The 23845-nt window shown below is 36.1% G+C and overlaps 1 protein-coding gene across 35 annotated transcripts in view; it reads right to left on the bottom strand.

Moving 5' to 3' along the window:
- DLG1 (discs large MAGUK scaffold protein 1) overlaps window positions 1–23845 on the bottom strand; it is a 172919-nt gene that overhangs the window by 23982 nt on the left and 125092 nt on the right. For 33 of the 35 annotated variants that reach the window (XM_030027191.2, XM_030027193.2, XM_030027194.2 and 30 more), the window contains 5 exons: window positions 22941–23067; window positions 20544–20700; window positions 19270–19372; window positions 7433–7547; window positions 694–870 (listed from right to left, as the gene is read on the bottom strand). In XM_030027191.2, the coding sequence (XP_029883051.1) occupies window positions 694–870; window positions 7433–7547; window positions 19270–19372; window positions 20544–20700; window positions 22941–23067 (679 nt within the window). Of the gene's footprint in view, window positions 1–693; window positions 871–7432; window positions 7548–8056; window positions 8148–8383; window positions 8519–19269; window positions 19373–20543; window positions 20701–22940; window positions 23068–23845 lie in introns of those variants that run through there. The other 2 variants (XM_030027227.2, XM_030027226.2) reach the window with 2 other exon arrangements.

Here is a 23845-nt window from a genome sequence, read left to right as displayed (position 1 = left end):
GTAGTATAGATTTTTATTGCTGATGACACCTTCAAAAAAATGGAAGCCTGCTAATGCCAAACTTTTGGAAAAGTAGGATATTATTTCTCAAGTGATGAGCTGTGAGGGTATTTTAGGATTATATAGGTTCAATAAATCCGGAGGGTGCAAACAGAACACAAGACATAGTAAATGAACAGCCTCAATTATGAGTCAACAATAGATTATTAAGATTCAGAGCACCTAATCTCTTATTTGGGTCTCTAGTATGCCAACAAACACTTTCTCCCCATTTACTGTGGCCACCAAAGAGACATTTGCCAGTTTTCCAGGTGTTGGGTAGAAAGAATTCATGATAGTGTCATGATTCGAGTAAAATTCACTTTGTACCTTTTCATACATAAATGGTGTAATGTTATTAAACCCACATGTAATTTTGTTAAACCCGTAACTTGCTTACAGTGAGAACAGAGAAATGGACTTGGACCATCTTTATCAAATTCAGCACAGAACTCCTAAGGCTAAATAGGATTTTAAAAAACTTCTCATTGAGTTAGTCAGAATCCCACTACAGATTACTTTTTTTTAAAAAGCCAAACAAGTGGCTCATGTGGTACAGAGTTAACAACAAAGACCAAAGCATATGCAATCTATGTATTAATCATATCAGATGTTTAATAGCAGACATCTCAAAGTCAATAAAATAAGACATACCTGCGTTTGCTTGGGATAACTCCAATTTCATCACTTTCTCCATCTGGAGTTACCTGCCGTGCTTGCCACCATTCATCATCAGAAGCATTAATGACATGAAGAATATCGCCAAATTTGAAGTTCAATCCTTGACTTGGAAGGCCACTATCTTTAGTCTTGTCATAATCAAAGAGAGCTCTACATTGGAAAGAAAAAATTAAACATAGAAAAAGCAAGAAAAAAAACAGGGGAGTATGAATAGCAGAAAATATGAAGCAAGCTGCCTGTGTCGTTCATAAGTGATTGCATCATTCCGACAGGTGCTTAAAACAAGAACACTGAATGTACTCTCTCTCTCATACACACACACACACACAGAGAACATGTAGTATAGTATCCACACACACTTGTAAGTTTTAATGAATGAGAACAAACACCATCCAGAGCAAAACTCTAGTGCTTTATAAAAGGTCCACAGAAGATCCTACAATTCAATAAGTACTTTGTACAGAGCAAGTTACATGTCAGCCTAGGACAAAAAGGGCAAGTAAGTATTTGAAGCATACAGCACTGTCAAAAGATCTGTAATGTACATTGTTTTATACCAAGTTATAAATTGGTATTATTTTAATAAATAAAAAATTACTGTCTGTCTTCAAAATAAAAGTCAGTATCCTGCTCACAGGCTTGCAGGGGGAAAAAAAAAAAAAAAAGAAAAAAAACTACTTAGAAATATGATCTGAACACAACTTTGCTACTGTAGTACCCAGAGGCAAAGAACCTTATGTGCATTCTTTTGGAAAATTCCCAACCATTTCAAGAGAATCTCATCCTTTTTTCCAAGGTAAGCCTGTTTTCAAATAACAGGCACTAGCAATACCTGAACACCAGCTGCGTGCCTACAGTTTTATTAACATTCCCTTTGCCAGCAGGGTTGGTTTATGCAAGTCCCCTGTTATCCATACCCACATTCATGCCTGCTTTGTACAGACTCCTTTCTCCCTTCTTGCTTACGAAAGCACAATTGTCTGGAAAGGCACATGGTGCACCGTACTGTGGAACTGATCTGGGTTAACATTAATTTCTTTTCTCCCCGTTGGATCATTTTATATCTGGATCGGTTCCCTGAGGAACTGAAAAGACCTGCAGTATGTTTCTCCCTGCACAACTGAGGTTTTAGTGAGGATGTGGAAATGAATGATGACAGGAGCCTCTTACCAAACTGTAAGAGATACTCCTAAGATTATGCCCTATAAAGGACTCTCATTTTATATTTGAAAAAGGTGTATGAACCTCACCTATGTAAAGTGAGAAGTGCCTGTATGACATAGGCCAAAAAATCCTCAACTTTATTTCATCTGCAAGCTCATACATTTGTCACTGATGCACTTTATAAATGTGATACCCTATCTCGATTTAGAGACTTGATACCAAGTCCATCACCAAGTAGCATCAATAGATTACAACGTGATGTTTTAAAATGGTGTCCTTCTCCTTGTCCAAATTCAGTTCATTTCTTCACCCCAAACACTAGTCTTATGTACCTTTTTCTGCTAGATTTTCAATGTCTCAGAATTTTTAACCCATCTAAGTACTTATAAGTCATAACTGTTTGCTCCAAAATGTATTTTAGCTTTGTGAATTTTGCCCTTCTAAAGCACTGAGTGTATTTCTTTGGGTTTGAACTGTATTTTTTCATAACCAAGGACAAATTGCTTACAGGGAAAAAATTACAAATTTTCTGTCAGATCAATTCATCTTTAGCATAAGGTCTACTACAAAATTGGAGTTGAGTCACCATGCCCTTCTTGGGCCATAAAAAGTATCAAAAACTTTTCATAAAGGGGTAAAGGTTTTACAGAATATCTTCTAAAATGTCTAAAACAGGAACAGACATTTCAAAATGACTTTGAAATATTTACTCTCATGATACACAAAGCCCTATATTTAAGTATGCAATACTTTTAATTTGTTGAATTTATAATAAAATTTAGGATTTCAAATTTGAAAGAGCTTGGAGGTTGCAATACCACCTTCCTTCAGTAGTGCAACCTCCACTATAAGATCTTTCAGTTTAATTCCGTAACATACTTGAGATATCCTGATTCTTTTCAAAAAATCAGAACGCTTATTTTCTTTGAAATAGCCCAAATACTGCAGGCATGAAAGTTATACACCTAGTAGTTATTCCTCCAGATTTATTTTGCACATTTGTTCAAGAAGCACTCTGGACAAATATCATTCCATATCTCGAACTAAATTGCACATAATCCGTTATGCACTTTTAATGCAGATTCAAGTTGTATACATTTTCACTGAATTCATTAAATGGATCATGAAATTTATTTCTTGAGAATTCTTGTTAGCATTCAAGCAATGATTTCTACCAGCACTACTTTTAACTTCTAAGTTTTAGTTTGAATATAAACTTATATGAACAGTGAGCTGGGCCTAACAGCATTGACACGTGTGTTGACTGCATGAGAAAAAAAATACACAAGAGTGAAATGGAAACACAAATGGATAATAACCTATATTACCAACACACGCTCTTCAAACTAGATAAATGGTTACACAGAACAGTTTTTGTACAATGAAAGGCAGTTTCATCTACTTTTCCTCTGGTGAAGTCACTTCAGGAAAAATAATTTTATTGTGGAAAAAAGTCAAAGCTAATAAAGATCGTTTTATAATAAGATGAATTAGGGTGTCACACAGTAGTGACAAAAACTATGCAGCTAAAATTTATAGGAACACCAGGAACTGGTAATGATCAAATAAATGAGCCAAAAAGCAAAGAGAATTAACAAAAACCTCTTTTGATTCCAACTGATTAACATGGCTTTTCCTGTATGCCTGGCAAGTCATCAAATGAGGACTCGCTTCACAGCCAAGATGACATATTTATCTACAGGCTGGTATATAAAAAATACCTCTTTTATTAACTCCCTGTATGTAGACTTTTATTAAAGACTAACAATACCATGTATACATTTATTTAGTTTAAGTTATAAACACAAACTTACTTAAAAGTAAATTTGATATTCCTGATCAACTACTGCTTTGAAAGCAGTCCCATGATATTTACTCTAAAGTTCTAATTAAATTTAAATGAAAAGTCCTAAAAATTATTTTACAGAGAAAGTACCAAGTTCTCCCTTTTACTTCACCTTTTATTACTCAGAAACTAAACAGCACTAAGAAGGTAATTTGGTTCCTTCATTTACAAGTCTACAGAAACTGAAGTTAAGTTGCACGTTTCATGAGCATTTATGCTTCAAAGCCAAAAATATAATGGCTGTGTCAATGGTGCCAAATTTTCCAGAATGTCTTTTTACCTGGCCACACTCACTAGTTTCAATATCATAGGCTGTTGATAAAGTTTTACTGAAGCATTTTTTCTTTTAGGGTATTCTTGCTGAACAAAGCAATCAGGAATTCCTGCAGCAAAAGCATCGCCATGTCTTATTTCATGAAACATGACTTAATCTTACCACTTCAGAATGAATTAAGGTCAGCTTATAAAAGAGGTTCTCTTTTTCTCCCGGAGTTTTTATTTGAAACTAGATGTTTGAACTATCAGAATAGCATAAGGATGCCCAATTAAACTCCTCCTGCAGGCAAGTACACTTTTCAGGCCTGGTGCTAATGCCAGATCTTATTTTTCAATGGATTTAGTTAAAATTTCCTAATGATTTCAAAACTGTGAAGTTTCTTCCACTTGGAGATGTGACCATTTTCTGTTCCGATTCAAGCAGAAATCGGCACCATTGTTTGTATTTGAAATGTATCATGCTGGTCAGAAAAATGCAGAGGTAAAAGTAATTTTCAATTTTTAATTCTATGCACATTGCAGACTAAGATTTGGCATACAAGATGAGATAAAACATGGAACAAATTTACTCCCTGTCAACATATTATCATACAAACTTGGTACCATGAAGGTATCTGACCTTTTCACATGTACTTTTTGAATCTGCAGATGAAGGAGGAGAGCGTATAGATATAGTTCAGATGCAAAACCAGAAACATTATATGAGAGAATCTCTCTCCTCTTATAATAAAGATCAAAAGAAATATAAAGCAAAAATAAGACCATTAAATCAGTACATCTTGGCGGGAGAGAGAATTAGATGTGCAAATGAAGAGTTAGCTGCTGCTGAATTGCTATATTTGTATTGCCCTCCAAGGACTGTTTGTTATATTGCTATTCATCATATATTGATATACATACAATTAAGAAGAAAAATCTGCCATTTTACTTCAAATTGTATTTTCAAGCAAACACAATTGTCTTTTCCTTAATACTACATAACACCCCCAAAATGCTGTTTACAGGCAGATTATTCATAAAGATATCAAGTTTCAGTTACAGGGATACAATGATGTATCTGATTTTATTTGCTATTTTGTTACCATGATTTTGAGAAATCGCTAGAGATTTTTTTTAGAGTATTTTTATTTGATAGGTTTTCTACAATTGTGGTTGAATGCCTACAAACATTTTACTGTTGGATTTACCATTCAATTCAGCATTATGTTATACAACGAATCCTTTAAGGCATATCCAAAACCAAATATTACAGGAAAAAAAAAGACAGCTTCAGTTACTAAAACTGGCTTTGAATTGGTACAATTAAAAGTACAGAATGATCATAGCAGAGTGACTTATAATAAGGAATAAGCTGGATAACTAACATGTTCTGTCACTCTCTACCAATATGTGAAGAGACTCACAAAACTTACTTCAGCAAGGTCAAAATTACATCAGAAACCAGACAGAACAGATGTGAACCCATCCTATGTATACCAAGCTGCCTACCAGTCTTTGGCATCTTTGGTGTGATGACAAGAGCAGATCTCAAAAGCCGTAGCAGCACCCTCTGTTAAGAGATGTGGGTGGAAAAGTTTTCTTTTCCTAAGGAATTTTTGCATTTTAGATTTTTGTTCCGACTTATAACAAAGCAGATTACCAAGTCTCAAAAACCTTTCTTGGAAAGGGAATCACCAGTCTCCATGAGGCTTCTGCCAACAACCTGGAGAAGGCTGCATTTCCTGCAGCAGCTGACAAAGTCAAAAGCTCAACCTCAATCATTTAGCAATAACAACTTCCATCAGTGGAATAAAAGCTACATAAACACAAAATGCTTGTCAGTGGCTTAAAATACCAGACCAATGTGTGAACATGAGCATAAGCGGTTTAGAGCTTAATCTGGCTATAGCTAACCAAGCAAAATAAAAGCATTTAGAATTGTTTAGGCTTAGTTATATGATGAGGGCTAAAGCGATAAATCTTGGGATTATGGAAGGGAAGATCTCACCACAATATCCATATGTACACCTACCTGTGGAAATTCTAAGACATGGATAACTGTGGTATCAAGCACTTATCCTTAGTATTTAAGGCATTTAACCGTAGAGATTTAAATTTTGACCCCCCAAAATATTTAAGGCAAAGTAAAAAAAAAAAAAAAAAAAAAGCCACCCAGTATCAGCTCTGCAAAAACACAATCCAGATAAAGCTACTAAAATAACAGGTCAAAACATAAGGGCTATGTGTTACACTCAATCCAAACAGAAGCCCTGAGTGAGTAATTTGCTACATTTGTTTCAAAGCCTTCAGAACTACGTTGCAAAGGACTGAGACTTTCCTGAGCACAGATGCAATTAACTCAGGTAACTGCCTTGTTCAAGACTTGCTTCCTTTCCCATAGGTCAATAGATACAGCACCATGAACAAAACAGTACCTGCTTTGGATGGGAAAAGTCAATAGCACCTGAGCCTAGGATTTTAACAGGTAAGCCAGTGAGGTCCTACAATATTTTAAACCAAGTTTAACCCAAGCACCGGCACAACTGAAGTCTTACGTGCTCTACTAAAATGTTCTGGACCCTGCCAAGAGGCTACTGCTGACCCTTATTCAATCCAGAGATGAGCTGGTTTGGGGAACTCAAAAATCAATTTCTTTTTAAAAATGCAATCTTCTTACCCACATTCCATACTTGAAACATTATGCTTTATCAGTATATGATAACTGATGTAGGAGTTAGTTGACACATTAAAGAGCTGCACCTTGCCACAATTTTGCAGTGAAATGACCTATTTTCTTAACTGCTTCATGCTCTTTTATATTTCCACTTCCTTTTAGCCTCCTTTATGTTTAATTCTATATGAATAAATTAATGAAGAATATTCAGTTCATTTGCTTTGATGCATTTGCTCTCTTGGTCACCATAGAAAATATTCTATAACAAAATGCTATTGGATATAAAAGTAAGATTTCTTAATACAAGCTGAGAATACAACTAAAGTAAGCTGAAGGAAGTAAGACAGAAATCTGTCAAAGCTTATGTAAAGGGAGATTATAAATTTGAACTCAAGAACTGAACAAGGGAGAATATGAAGACTACTGTCACAAAAACACAAACTGAATTAAGAAAGTTGTTAAGACTTCACATACACTGACTTAAAGAATAAATATATGTTTTTGCTGAAAGATTAGAATCACTCTGAGAGGCCAAAAAGCAAGTAATAGCACCTCTCCAAAGTTCATATAGGGTTCTCAGTGCGATTACTTCTTTTTCAGCTATATTACATTAATTGATATAAATTAAGCTTTATTTTTAATATATTTTGTATATAAATATCAATTTAAGTTCAATAATGTGTAAATAATTGTGTAAAAATGCAAATACAGAAATACTAAGTCTACAAAAAAGCAGAAAAACACACTACCAATACCGTGAAAAATATGATTACCTGACATATAGGGATCTCTTCTGGCTGGTTCGCAAAGATCCTGATCCTGAACTAATGCTACTGTTCATCATCTGTTCCCGTAAATCATGTATTTTAGCTTCAAAACGACTGTATTCTGTAAGAAAGGGAGGCATTGCAATTAATTTCCCCTGGACTTCAGCAATTAAGTTACTCACAAAACCACTGAAAATCTCCAAGAATAAGCATTTGTTGCAGCTTTTTCAATATAAGAAAAACAACCCAAACATTTTTATTAAGCACTGTGTTTTGTAATTAAAAGCTATGATAAGTTTTACATTTATCAATATTCACTGAAATAAAATGTGAAATAATTGTGATTAGACAAAGCAAATAAACAAGCAAATTATACTTTACAATTTCGTGGTTTTAATCTATAGTTCACAGTAACTATTTTTTTTCTAATTAAGACCAACATTTCTACTAATAATTATCATTTCTATAGTAATAAAAAGACTGATACAGATGAATTTTAATCCATGATAAAAAGAAAACTTCAGAGCATAGATGTGAAATACACAAGTTTATAATCAAGAACTATATATTTTAAATTTAAAATGTTAAGAAAGGGGAATGAAAAGTGTCTGTACTTTAAAATTACTGGACTTAAATTAGATAAAGAATTTAGCACTACAAGGTGGGAAATATGCAAAACATCTTCTGAGTAAGACAATGTTCCCATGGGAGCTCAGGAAGGAAAAAAAATCCAGAATTCTGGCATGAATCTCAATCCACTTGTAAAGGGCATTAGAGATTCAAACTCCCTCTATAGAATTATGTACAATGTTAATCCTGGAAAAACGGATTGTGTTCTTAAGCAGCACTGTGTACTAATAAAACTAAGCTAAATGCATTTGATTTTAGCTACAAAGGCAGGCAGTAAAATAGTAATAGCTTCTTCAGGACAAACATTTCCTGAAGAGAGGTACTTACATGCTCTCAGCATAAAATATGAACTCAAAACAAGTAAGTTTTTCCTTCAGTTGAATACTTTGGACTTCAGCATCAACAGATCCACTTGTAAAACCTTCCTAGTTACAGGAAACGTTCTGCAGCCACCACCTTCACCAGGAGACCACGTGATGCCAGATTATAACAAGTCAACACTGGGAGAGCCAGGGTGTGTGCAGCAAGCAGCTGCTGAACTGGGTAATGTGTTGCTCTTCCTAGCTGCACCCTTAATCCCTGCAGGCATCACATTTACTCAGGAAAAGCAAGATTGATAGTGGGGGCTCTAAAATGCAAAAATCTTGAGAAAATCTCTAAACTAAGGTTCCTTCAACACTCGTCTAAATACTATGAATGATGTATCATACTACATTCCATAGCACTCTCTCCCCACATGCTCAGACATTGAGCATCAAGCCTTACAGACTAACCAGACAAGAAAAAAATACTAAATTACAGAATAATATTCTGTGAACCAGTTTCTGGTGTATCACTTCATTCATCAGGGTTACTATAAATCTGATGCTCTAGCAATAGCATAATCTATCCAGATTATGACAATATGAACAGTCTCTTAAATAAGCCTGACTTCTCTCCTCTAAAACCAACAGCTAGTAGTTTTTAAGACAGCATCTTAGTTTTTAAAACAGGATCAAGTGCCTTTTTACAAATAAAGGCCAGATCAAATAATTTACCAGCACTAAATCAGACTAATAAGGTTGTTTGACAAGAGAAACAAAAACATTACTTCCACCACTACTACCAATGCTATCACTAATAGCAAAAGAATTTACGATGAGAGGACGGTAACCGAAGAGGAATGTGAGAAAATGACATTTTTTAGAAAGCAATATCCCTTAGGGGAAGGACCCAGATGCAGAGAGAGAATAGTCTACTCTTGCTGTGCTACTTCTGCACTGCATGACCTTGGGTGTCACCTCATTTTACTCACTTATACCTGAGAAATTATCTTTTAAGACTCTCACCTGTTTTTTGGGTGTTTTGGAAGATTAAAGCTCTAAACTTCAAACATACTACAAGAATGGTAGCTGAGATTTCCGACCTAGAAGATTTTTTTTTTTTATGCCCCCTGTGTGAAAGGAAAGCAAGCATGGAAAAGACCAGATAATCCAAGCATTTTCTTGTGCTACAGCCTGTTTAGTACTGAAATTATCCGCAGTGCTTTGCAACAGCTACTGGAAAAGAGTACAAATTTCTGTTAAGAACGTATCATGTGTCATCTGTTGGAAGAATGAGATTTCCTCCTATGTAGCACATAGTATGTAAGGGAGTTAACAGGGCAGACCATTCCTTACTATTGCTTAACTCTACCTTATCCTATATATCACCTTCAGGTTGCTGGCCTTGCAGTTTCCTGAAGTAATTTAATTTTTCTCATCAGAACTCCTGGGAAGTAAGCGCTGAATGAGTGACAGAGACATCTGTAGTAAGAAGCAGAATAATTTCTACATAGAGATTCCTGCCATACCGCTAAAGCAAAAAAGGAAACTAATAGGCTGGGACTGAGAAGACTCTATGTTCAAAAAGAAGGGGTGCCAAGAGATGTCATATTTAGGAACAGCTTAAACACCCTCTGCAGATGGAATCTGGTGAGCTCCCTTGATGTACAGCAAGCTAAAAATTTGAGTTGTATGCCTCTTACAGAAGGCTGTGGAAAGAAGAGGTTATATAGAAATCTCAAAATCATCGGATTTGGAGCTGAAAAGTAGACAGTATTTTGGTTTTTTAAAAAGAAAGCTTGGTATTAGATACAGTGGTACTGAAATTAATGCTAGGGACACAAAATAAGACAACAGCAGGACTCTTGATAGCATCAGAAAAGCAGTTATCAGTTTGGTACCCAAAGGATCAGTACCCATCCCCTGTTGACTAATTAGTCTTGGTTGAACTTTGGCATTATAAAGCAAAGTGTGAGCTCTGCTAATCTGTCTAAGAGAGGTTATATTTCTACGATTAAGAAGAGTTACATATCAACTGTCTTTAGCACCTTCAATCTCTTATTAAACTGAAGAACACTGATACCATTCTGGTAGTTTATGAAATGAGGAAAGTAGTCACAGGATTGGAATCAGAAGACTGTCCACAGCTGCTCCATCTTATGTGCTCTACAAGAGGGGAACATCAATAGCCAACAGCTGGTAGCAAGACTGGAAATTCATATCCAAGATGTGTGTGTATCAAATGCAATTCACAGAAAATGCAATTTTATTTGATTACAGAAGCACCAGAAAACTACCTGCGCACCTCTGTTTTTAATCAATCCCTGTAGTAATACCTCACTACTTATTAAACACCAACCCCCCCCCCATCAAACAAATTAGAGAGGTAGCATCAAATTTACACTAATGAAAGATTTCATATAATGGGTGTACCAGACATAGATGACTTTGTAAGAAACCCCTTAGCTAAAATAACAGAAAAGCAGAAATACTGGATAAAACCAAAAACACAATCTTAGCTTAACACTTGTTTCTTACACTGACAAGAAAGTTAGGGATGAGAACTAGGCGAGCACAGAGTGATACCTTCCCTTCAAGTGCTGTCCCATCCTCCAGTATTTTCAATTTTTACAGAATTTCATTGTATATTTAAATCACCTATTTCATTCAGCTTATCACCACTAGATTATCCCAAGTGCTAGAGAACTGTTTTCTTCACAGTTCCATTCTTTCTTATGGGATATGCATAATACTACATATATAGTGTATGACAAAATTGATCATAGTTTTTCCCCTAAATCACAGTGAACAGCACAATAAACTTCCACATGGCTAAGTGTGACAATGCCATACAATGCACATATAAATATAAACATTTTTTTAAAGTTTTATTTTGCCACTTCAACATTCCAGAAATTTGGAGCTGAAACAGGCACAGTGAACAAGATAAAAAAGACACTCTGCTTTCTTGGTTAAGAGGAAATGAAGAGCTTGGCTGAGAAAGAATATGATTGATCTCTGGTCTAATGTGATTGGGGTAACCAAACAGAAAGGACATAAGCTATTTAAATGAAAGAGCAAAACTGACTTTAACCCAAATGGAGTAGGCCGGTCATAGGAACTCCATCTATGAATATGCTTCCCACTTCCACAGCCATCAAAACATTGAGATTGTGAAATAGTATTTTAGTAAGAACTATGGTGGCACAAGAAACACTGCCCAACTCGACCCCACCTCCCCAAATGAAATTAAAAAAACAAAACAAAACAAAACCACACAATCCAAACCTTCAATCCTTTCAGGTAAGAATTTGACCAGGATCTGAAACCTGATGCATATGCAACAGCAGTGAATGGGACTTAACTCAGGATCTCTTCTAATGTTCTGAATTTCAGGAAAGCTGCTGATGCTATACATCAAATAAAGGGTAATACGCAGCAAGACTAACATGAAATGCAATAAAATAAGAACATAAGAATAATGGTATCTCTTCTTGGCTAGAATTTTCTCAAAGTTTCCAATAAGTTTAGGGGCAGGGAGGGAATAGTACCTGCTATCATAACATAGAACTTGAGGAAGCACAAGCATCTGCTGCTTCAATTCCTGGCATTTATCCAACAGTACCCCACCATCACCAAAGAAAAAAAAAAAATCCCAAAGCCTACTCAGGTTTACACATAATCAGTTAAGAACATTGAAGGGATACATCTGGGCTCAAGTTTAAACTTTAAAATTATACTGGATAAGCAGATGGTGCAAAACTAGAATAAATCTGCTCTATTTCATGTCTGCACATATTGCACAGCAGCAAGCAAAAAGGGGGTGGGGGGGAGATTAGGAAATCCTGGAAGATTCCTCTGCTCCTGAGCTCCTAAAGTGATTTTACCGAGAAAACTAATATTTTCAATATCAATGTTTACTTTTACAGAAGTCAGAACTTCAGAGAAAGGGTCTGAGCAGTGAAACTCTCTTGGACTACCTATCTGGTAGGCAACAAGACAGTGATACACATAGATATGTGGTGAATAGTCTTTACAGGCAGGGGAAGAGAAAAAAGAGGCCACAATGAAAATTAATTTGGTCTGGAACACACGTTCCAGTAAATGTGGCAAAAGAACAGAAGACTATAACAAGGGATGGAAAATTCAGCAAACAGCAGAGAAGGAAAAGCAACGCATGGATGTGTGTACAGGGAACAGATGGCAGCACAGCACTGAGAAGCACAGATTCTTACATATACTGAACCCATGAAGAGCTGAAAAAGTTCACTTTAATTAAAAAAGTATGTCCCCTTCCCTCTTCCCATCTGCCTGTGGAAAGCCCTCCTTTAGCAGGACCCATTGGATCTGTCAAAGCAGGATTCTTGTGCTGACAATTTTATATAACTATCAATTTATATGCTTTTCTGCACTCTCAGAATACCCAACTTTCCTTTTCATGGTGCCTCCAAACAAACTTGAGAACCAATGCCTGGTAGTAAATTAGGATGACCACCATCACACTGATCTTGTACTGACCTTCCATTTGTTTTCAATTCTAAGCTTGTGAGGCAGGACTGCCACAGCATGTAGATGACTGCAGTTGTATTTATGAGTTCTAGTCATGTACTACTACCATCCCTTGATTATCTATACTGATATTTGATAAATTCATAGGTACCATTCGTGTTTTGCACATCTTTTCTTGTTACAGACTATAGTAAACATTTCAGTTGGTAGAGGAGGTTGTGGAGTATAGCATGTTTAGTACAACCACTCAAAAACACTAGCAAAGAGGTTACCTATTAAAAGGTATGGACCACAATAAAAACATCATAAATAATTTTTGAGGAAATATTACTTTGCTTCAATGCTTGTCATTTTATATTAACATGACCTGAAAGACCACAATGCATTCCGCACTCTAATGTGTAATGAGCTTGTACCTCATTAATCACTTGAAAGACTAGGCCACGGAATTTCAAAACAGATTAGAAAAAACTGCATTTGTATTTAGTTAAGAACACCTCCGGCAGAGCCTGCAAAACTCAGAAAGAGACTAGGTCTAGTCACTGCTGAAGTGAATTCACAAAAAATGTTGTTGGAAGGTTTACCACGCACTCACAACTTATAAAAGGTTGAACTGCTCTTAAAGAAAGACAAACAATTTTATTTATTATATTAAAGAGCAGGAGTGAGGTTTTAAAGGATTAAAACATGTGTAAGGCGCCTTACAGCATCTATCAGGACTATATATAGCACAATCCTTCTTCTAATCTTCATGGGCCCGATTTTAAAGGTACTTTAACTGACTAATCTGGATTACTTGCAAATGAGTAGAACCAGGTACAAAAGAAGCAGGAACAAAAGTTTGACCACACAGAGACCAAAACAGGGTAAACTTTTTTTTTAATTATTTTTTTAAGAATTTTTCATTTTGTGAAATTGAGATGTACTGATCTTCTAAACCACCTTTGGTTAAGACAATCCATGTTCTCAGCTAGAAAGCAAGTGGAGCTCATCCTCTTGATACAAAACAAATACTGAAAACTAAGTTTTGCAAAAGCGTTATTGGCTTTCTGCTACACTCCAGATGGACTTTTACAAACAGAAGATTTACCACATATTTCAAGGCAAATGCTTAGAAAATAATCTTAGCTTATACAAATGAAAGTGCTACCATTTCCCAGAGCTTAGTTATTCTGTTTTAAATTCCACTAGAAAAGAGTGCATAGATGAAGTGTCACAAACAGAAAAATTGGCCAAATACTGGCAATTGAAAGGTAAGCTCTAACAAAGCTCCACCCACCCCTCCTTCTTCTTTTCTTTAACTCATTTGTATTAAAGATAAGAGGTAATGAAAAATACAAAGTTGTCAGACTTGGATCTTATTTTCAGTAAATGCTTACATTCCTTCAAAACAAAAAAACCACATGAAAATCCACCTAAAAATCTGGCTAACAAAGTATGAGGAGTTTTGATTGAACTATGAATCTTGAACACATTTTGCAATGGAGAATCACTTATTCCCTTTAATAAAGCTGAAATAAAAATATGTATGAACAACGTAAGTTCAGAAGAAGGGGTTTCACAAAAAATACCTTAAAATCTTCTCTTGAGGTTTTGGCTCCACCTTCTCCTAATCTTACACTGATCCACCCAATCACCTAAGAACATGGAGCTAATCTGATCACTTAACCATTTTACTAGTCTTTCAGGATCAGCTGAATTACAAAAAGAAGACCAATGTAGATTCTAAATTCTAAATAACAGGCAGCTGACAACTCACATGAAAAAAGGATTGCTGTACTAGTTAAAATGATAATTTTTTTTTTTTTGTACATCAGGTGGATCCTTGGGAAACAAACTGCTGCTAACCCTGTCATGACAGGAACGGGTATCTGAATTTTGTTCCTGTTTTGGGGGAAGGGTCAGGTGACCAATGAATGCTGATGCCAATACACTTTGCTTGCTTTTTCAAGGCCCTCCAAGAGCAGGCTTTACAGTCAATGTGTATGTAATTGCAGTTAAAGTTATATATATACTTAATTGCCCAGTTCTGATCCAGCAGAATATAACTACAAAAAAAACCAAAACAAAACAAAAAAAACATTTAATCCACAAAATTATTTTCTATCTAATTTCATCCAAATATATTTTCATACTTTTAATGTATTTCTTTGGCTATTTTCCTTATTTTTAAACACTTAAATGTACTCCAGCTTTAATACAGTTATGGTAGGCTATACTGGCACCTCGTACCTTTTCAGAATGGCAAAACCTAACCTTCCAGAAATTCTGAAATTTGAGGTAACACTATTATTATGTCAACCTCAAAACACACACTAATGTTTCAGAGGACCTTTTAATTTGAATGGACATAACAATGGAAACGTCAATGTGAAGTGAGGGGAGAGCCCTCCATGGGCGGTACACCTCTGGACAGTCCTATACTTCCCCCTTGCTGCTCCTCTCTTCCCTACATTCTCTTCAAGCACTGAGGCTGTCACGTTCCTGTACCCCAGCTATGTAGCATGATCATAATTCTGACCATCTCTGAATCCACACTCACAGGAGATAGACATATATATGTAAATTGCCTACAGCTTCCTCTCATTCTTCTACACTAATATCACAATTTTTCCTTGACACCCTACATCTGTAGAAAACCTAAAGAAGGGAGATCGCAGTGTGGCACTGAGGTGTCTCTGCAGAGCCAGGGAGCAACAGGAAAAAGAAATGGCTCAGAAACCTCTACAAATGAAAATGGCTCATCAAAATGCTTTTGTGTACTGGAACAACATCACTTTCTTTGAAACTGCTGCAAGTCATGGTACTTCATTTTCGGTGGAACTCACAGTAAAGCAAAATCTCTTTTTATTCATGAATGATGTCTTGAAAGGACATGGAAATTTGTAGTACAAGTGGGAGAATAAGGAAAAGCTTCCAAACAGAGGAAGAGGAAAACATCCTGACTTCCCCACCATGCTTCTACAGGATAATTCCCATTTCCTAAACTTCTGCTCTTCTCCTACCATGGATCCCTCCTCTGCAGCATCCTGCCCCAGCAGGTTCAAGCCCACTGATCTCTGCAACTAGGGAGATTTTGTATACATACGTGTGCATGTATGTACCACCGAAGTATGTACAAGTACAACCCAATAGCTGACTCAACAGAGAGAGTTGAGAGAACTGCTTGCAAAAATCCTCTTTTCCCAAAAATCTGAGGAGAAATACAAATGGTGAATTTCTGATAGAGCTAATGTGGTAGGATGTAAAAACATGAATTACCATTCCCCACCACATCTATGAACATACAAACTGTCATATACGATTACAGGGAGTTAAGTGAGTTGGTCCCAAGTGTCTTCCAAATGCTCCTATCACACTGAATCTATTTACCCAGTTATAATGAACCCTGATGGATGTCTAGAATCTCCTTGATCTGTCCTAGCTGTCAGCATCTTTTACAAAATCCTGCTGGATTTATAAATATAAATAAAATACATATGCAATACAAGCAGTTATAACTGATGCTCTTCATCTTCTTGAAGACATTTGAGAAACACCAATGACAAACAATGATTTTACAAACTCTTCATTTTAATACTTGTTAACCTTTTTTTGAATGGCATAAACAAAAAGTGGAGATAATTACATATACATATATGTATATATATATATAAAATTTCCCAACCTAAATGAATCAAGTGAGCGGAAAAGATGACCATCCGCAGCTATAATTTAGGAAGTACAAAGATAATCAAAGAACATATACACTGTTATCTAGTACACTCAGTCACATGGATGGTAGTTTCTATTTGGAAAGTCAAACCTCAGACTGATAAACAAACGGTAACCTTTAAGGAAATACTCTCTTTACTAATCTCTAAGATCTGAATGGTGAGTATCTAATCCAATTTACCCCACACACCAGACCTGAAAGAAGCTGACAGCTGGAGTTCCATTCAACTTTTTTTTACAAGGAGTAAGAGAAAGGCAAGCAGAGATACCAAAGTCAGACATTAGTAACTAGAGGTCTCTGAGGTAGGTTGGCCGTGTGTCAATTCATACTTTGCCTCCAAACTACAATGGATCTCAATCTCCTAGTTACACTTTTGCTTCATGGCATACTTCAAAAGGATAGAGTAAGCCCTAACATACTTCCATCATCTTCACTACGAATGGAGATTTTAAGCACTATTTCGGACAGACAGTCATGCAGACCAAACATCTTAAAAAAAAGAAATTCCTTTCTTTGATTAATGTGTCAGATGTCTGCCCATAATCTAGGATAATTCAACATCTCCCACATGCATCCTCTCAAATGGGCCCTTATAATTCTTTGAGAAGAGCATTCTCAATACAGCTCAACCGCATACAGTCTTGTTCTGAATGCTTCAGTAATCATGAAGCAATGAGTACAGCTCTAGGTTTGAAGTCTACAAGTGACAGTTGTTGAGAAATTTCTAAGAGGCAATGTATGTGCATGTTGCTCTGGGCAAATCTCTGTGCAACAACTCAAAATCCCATCAGTCAGTCAAGTACCTCACTACATGTTTCAGGAAAATAAGTTATCTACTTGGACAAGTGGTAACGAAGAAAGCTGTTATTTCCAATGCAGAAAGAGCAGGAATCATCCAAAATCCTTAGTTCTCTTATTCTAAAAGGAAAAGAGAGTTCTGACTTTCAGTATACAAAGGGATTCTTTTCATTTTAAAGCCTGAATCCCTGAAAGAGAAGACTGAAAAACTGCTGCTTTTCCATGAAGTCTGGATACATTTTTTGGCAAGGAAAAAAAAAGTGCTTGTGTCCTGGGATATATTCTACCAGAGAAACATTTCTTCTGCTAATAGGAGCCACATCTCAACGTATGTCCCTGGCAGAAAAAACAGTGACCAAGAATGCCCTCCTTGACCAAAAAAAGTAGCCAGATCCTCAAAAGGACAACGCATGGGCAAATAAAAGCACAAGTTTTATTTTTCACTAAGGTGAGGGATCCCTATGCAAGGAGCAAGAAAGTGTAACAATTTGACCCACCTGTTACAATACTGAAGAGCTAAGCAGAGGATAGGCCAAACATGTATCAACAGAAGTATTTGACAATTCTGACACAAAGCCAAAGCAAATATTCCACAACCAATGCTGACCTTACTATTCTTTCGAAAAGGAAGTCTCAGAGTGAGCACTCCTAAAAAACAAATCCTGGAACAGAGCAACCTACAAGATTCAACATGCGAACAGGATGCACACCCTCTCAAGACAATACAGGCATTAACAACATGGCCTGGCTACAGGGATTTGACCATGAACCAGACACAAACAAATCAGCTGGCCTTGTTACTGCCAGAGTTCCTGGGTCAGTGGAGATAAATGATGTTGATGGGGGTGGAGGGGGAGGGGAATGTGAAAGCTAGTGTTTCAAAATCTTGGGAGGACAGAATAAAAGAAACATGACAGAAAAGAATAAATAAAAAATGAAGAAAAGTGTGCTGCAACCAGCTACCTAACAATTTCAGATGAAGGCAGCAGTCCTGCTCAATGTCCAGTCCTGACAGATGGTTATATTTGCCAGTACTGTTAAAGGAAAGGTTTAAGCAGACAAGTCAATGCAAAGAAGATCTAGTGATGGGCCATCCAATTTAGCAAAATTGGAGAAAGCTGTTGATCATCACAGTTCATAATAAGACATAAAAAATGTCTTCTTACATATATAAACAATAATATATGGGTTTACAGACTCAAGGTAAGCATATAAATTTAGACTATTGAATTTTTTAAAGTCTCAAATAGACAAAGGCATTTGAAATGTGCTGTAGAAATACAAGAGGACAAATATGTGTATTGTGATGACGTAGTATTATTTGGCTTCTGCAGAACACAAAAGGATGATTAATCAGCATCAGCTGCAGTCTAATCTGGACCAAAAGAAATTGCTGGATAAATAGAAATACCAGCTCAGTATGAAACAGAGGAATGAAAACCTGATGGTCTCCTTAGGTCATCTGAATCAACACAACAGAGACGGAATTAGTCTTTTATCCTCCTACCACTAAGGAAAATAAAACCACCATATTAATGGGTGAAGACAGTCGTGAAATACAAAAGTAACAACATGGTATTTCTACTAAGTTCTGCATTTACTGGCTTAATTTTCATGTTATGACAGTGTTAACATCTACTGAGGAAATCAAAATTCTGAACATGATCAGAGCAAGAAACATATGAAGCCCTGGCACCAACACTTGCATATATATCTATCTGGTCACTTGCAATTATGCTAACAGGAATGTGCCAATATCTATTGCATTATTTGCTTCTCCTCTCCTCAAAAGAGGGGTTAGGTGGGGTGGGGTCGGAGGACATTGTAGATTATCTTTCTCCGAGTTTCAAGTTGTAGAAGTGCACCTGAATGTATAATGCAACCGTTACCTTCTGGACGGTACTGAGCTACAATCGTTACTGCTTGGCCTGCGTTCTTCAGGGCTGCTGCTGCCTGTTCATGGGTTGCTGCTTTTAGATCTACTCCATTTACCTACAAGTAATACAAAAAAGCAATTTATCAAAATAAATGTTTGTGTTTATCATCACAGAACATAGACTCATGAAAAAAAAATTAACTGGACACAAACTAGTTTCCATGCCATGTGAGTTTTCCCTGTTTCCAATATTACAAGCTAGTTAATACAAAGATTACTGATCCTTACTGAAATCCAAAGTCAATAAATGCTCTCTCACACATACCCCTCTGTTAAGAAATAGTGTAATTGTCATAATATATCACTTAATGAATTTGTATTTGCTAGGTCAATTTTCTTATTGTTTAAGACCTTTTTCTTTCTTTTTAAGGAGACACAGAGATTGTTATTTTCTGTGATGGTTCACCTCACCTTTCTTCAACAGGGCTTCAGGGATATCCTTAGCCAAAGCATGCCTACAGACCATTATGTTTAACTTCCAGTGACAAACCACACCCTCCATGGGTCTAGCCTTGTTTTCAATCCAGCAGATTTAAAAATAGCGTCAGAAAAAAACTGAAGCAGGAATGTGTGTCACATTTTAGACCAAAAGCATTCTTCATAGTTCAAACTAAAATAAAGATGTACTTTAATATCAGCATTTTAGTAACAGCAGAGCCAAAATTTAAGAGGAAAAAATTCCTCTTAAATAACTACCAAATTACAATGCAATTGTCCAAAGACATGATTCTCCATAAATTAAGTCATTTCACAAACACACAAAATCTTTATGACCTTCAGTACTAATGTAGAAGAAGCCCTTAGGTATGTGATGTATCTATTTAGGACTAACAAGAAGTTTAGCAGTTATTCCAGGAAGTAAAGCACCCAATTTTAGACACTACTGCCAAGTCTCTCCATCTCATTAGAAGGCTTATTTCTAAAGCCTGCATTCTTTCAATTTAGACACACACCCCTCTCAGCTACCAGACTAAGATTAAAGTCTTCACTGAATATTGTCACTGAAGAGCTCTGAGATAGCAAAGTGCTATTTTAATCAGGTTACAGATGAGAAACTGAGGCAGACTAAAGTCCTCAAAGATACTTTGGAAGTATATTGGCATCTGTTCCATTGTCCCAAATTTAGCTCAGTTAATTATATTCTTTGCATATAAATCATTAACTGGCATTAATATAAAGGGAGGGGAAAACTTTTGTTGTTTAAGTAAAAGAAGCAAGGAATCCTACGGATATTATACGATCTCCTTTCCTAAGCTCTCCACTTAGGTCAGCTGGCCCTCCTGCAAGGATGAAAGAGATGAAAATTCCTTCTCCATCTTCTCCTCCAACAATGTTGAAACCAAGACCTGTTGATCCTCGATGTAGGACGACCTTTCTAGGCTCCCTGAATGAAAGAAAGGAATACAAAATCTTGGTCACTAGACATGAGTAGAAGTAAAATAAACAATTAGAAAAGCTAAGTTTTCTGAGAAAAGTAGTGTTTAAAATTCAGGTATCAAAAGTTACACATTTCTTAAGGCAACAGTGTCCTGTGTCCCACCCGCACCTCCCCGGTCCCATCCCCTCCCCCCCAAAAGCTTAGACTTTCAAATAATAGCTTCCATTATTTGTATGCTTTCAATTCTGCTTCTAGATGCAACACAAAATCCTCTTCCTGTTGTTAGGTGAACTGAACAATCCGTAAGTATGTATGTATTCTAAATTCCTATTATGCTACAATCCTATTCAGTGCTAAGTGTTATTACTTAACACTTTCCAGACTGTTTGAAGAGCCTCAATATAGCTCAGTCTTATTCTATTTAATGGCAATAGCAAGCAACAAAACACTATTTTCCCTTTCTGAAACTTAAAGAACAACTTCTAATGGAAACACCAACAATGAAACGTATGCCCTTACTGCTTTAATTTCACTCCAGTTGGTCAAGCAATAAATACGGCAAAGAACAATTCAAGAAGTATGCATAAGCTCTTTTAAAAAAAAAAAAAAAGATCAGAATTTTTTGCATTCTCAAATACATTTGCGATTTATTTGCAGCAACTGCAATTTGAAAAAGTTAAATCTAAACCAAGTTGTTGCATTCTTTTTATAGAATCCCCTCCTGACTTGGATGAAGAGAGGAAAGAAGAAATACTGATCAAGTTGAGACAAGGCCAGTCAACTTCTAACACATAAACACTCCTCCCAAAAATCTACTAATCTGCTACTTGACCCAATACAAGAAAAGCATAAATGATTTCAGAAACAGACATTTCTAATAAAGCAGAGCAACTGTGCACTGCATTTGAAAAATCACTAGAGAGCACTAAAGAACAATTAATGGACATTCTTAAGTATTTGGAGACATTAATTATTAATTTATATGATAAACTAAGAAGCTGCATTTTTCCAAAACAAAAAATATCATTTAGTCTGATCTTTAAAAATCACTCCGTTTTTGCACTAGCTCTTAAATCAACTTAGTGTCAAATTCTTAAATTTCACCCAGTCAGCTATTATATTCATTTATTCAGAGTACTATTTTATTACAAATAAATGACATTGTGAAAACCTATGTATATTGCTCTGGATCGCACTAATACATTAACAAACATGCTGCAGTTAGAGAATATAAATATGCAGTATCTTTTAAAATATTACTCAAAATTTCTAAACCTCTTTTTGGGATGGAGGGAATGGAAGAGGGGAAGGTAATTTAAAGAAAATCACCTAAAGCCTTCTCTGAATAGCCCTTGCATTTCAGAAGAAATCTAAAAACTTCCTTTTATAGTAATTTTAAAAGGAAAGCTATAAAACTGTAAGTTCAGCAATGCTATCAGCAGGACAGAATCACTTTGGCTTATATGTCCACCTAACCCCAAGTTAAAAATAACTACAAAGACATATCCTACCTTCCAATACACTAAAATTCATTCTCCAACTTATTATACCACTTAGGTTTCAATCCTGGGTAGACCCTGCCTCAGAAACTGAGTGACATTATCCATATCAGATGATGTTGTGACACAGAATTCAGCAACAACATATTGAAAATGCAGTATAATATCCCTACACTTGCAGAACAGAAGGGTAACAAAATCAGAAGAGCTTCCCTTTATCAGCGATGATGAACAAAAGATTAATGCAATCTACTGAATCAGTGAAGGAATGAATGGTCTGTTAATGCGAAAGGATTAAAGAGCTCTCTAGCCTTTCTGGATTTAGGAATCCATCAAATCAAACCCTTGTCGGGGGGTGGGGAGGAACAGAAAAACAAACAAACAAAAACCACCTCACAAACAAAAACAAAACAACAACAAAAAAACATTGCTGGCTTTAAAATAAGAAATAATCTCTAGTCTGCTCATACTACCATCGTAAAAAAGCTCAGTCAACTCATGGAGCACTTTGGCAGGGCGCTCTGATTTTAATGCCATTACTGGACTGATAAATCATGTGTGTGTGCCCGCACGTGTGTACATATAAATATATCTAGTTTTCTCCTTACAACAATGTTTACAAGTGTTAAGAAACTAACATTTATTTCTTCAAACAAAATATGGTATTTGCTAGTATTTTGCCCACAAACAGATCTTCCGAACTTCCCTGATGAACTAATTTGACATGTAGCTTTGGTTATTCATTACCTGGTAATCTCATCATCTCCGAGCATTCCCTTGGGAATTGGTGAATATCGCCCTGGTGATGCTGGGGGCAGGGACTGTCCCAGGTAGGCAGATGGAGTGATATGGTTATCTACTGGCTGAGAATAAGCTTCAAAGAGGGGAAGAAAAAAAAAAAAAAAAAAAAAAAAAAAAAGAAAGGCAAAATAAGCATTAAGGAAAAAGAGCTGGAAGAACTGAAACAGGAGTGATCTCTTCTAAAAACAAAATATAATAGTTCAAATGACACATTATAAATATCATAGTTCTAAAATAGTGTGTCACATCTACACATTCCCGAGTCTCCTCACACTTTAAGTCAGTAAGCAAATTTTTCAGTTTGATTGTGTCTCAAAAAAACCTTTTTTAGAAACAGACACTGTGGATAGCTGAAGCCCATGAGGACAATCTGGAGATTTATCTGGTTTTAAAGTTGTCTTTAACTTGACTGAAGTCAATTAACAATTTCAGTTTCTTAAAAATCACTACGTCAGAGCACCAGTGAAAAATAGAACATTTTAATGTTACACTTCTGCCAAACTGTCAAGCTGCCTACCTCTTTCTTTACAATGCTTTGATGCAGAGCATCCTAGCATCTCCAGAATACTCCAGGCCATTCTGATTGGTCTGAACAGGGAGGAATGTTACATTTCTTAGACACTGAACAAAACCACCTTTAATAGCAAAGGTGCTGGCAGTGATACTAGTATGTGCTCAGCCAACAGCACACATCAGGAAACAAAGGTAGGATTATTCCACATCCTACTCTTCAGGGTAAGAGACATCAATTTACTGAGAGGAATAAACAAGCTAGTGCAAAAAATTTCAACTGTACTGCAAGGGTCAGTTGCCTTATTCACAGGTTCGTTGATTAAAATTAGAAAGGAGTA

This window comes from Aquila chrysaetos, chromosome 10 (genome assembly GCF_900496995.4).
Source record: "Aquila chrysaetos chrysaetos chromosome 10, bAquChr1.4, whole genome shotgun sequence".
Classification (NCBI taxonomy): Eukaryota; Metazoa; Chordata; class Aves; order Accipitriformes; family Accipitridae; genus Aquila; species Aquila chrysaetos.
The sequence above is the reverse complement of the archived record's forward strand: the minus strand, read 5'-3'. Positions and strand labels throughout refer to the sequence as shown.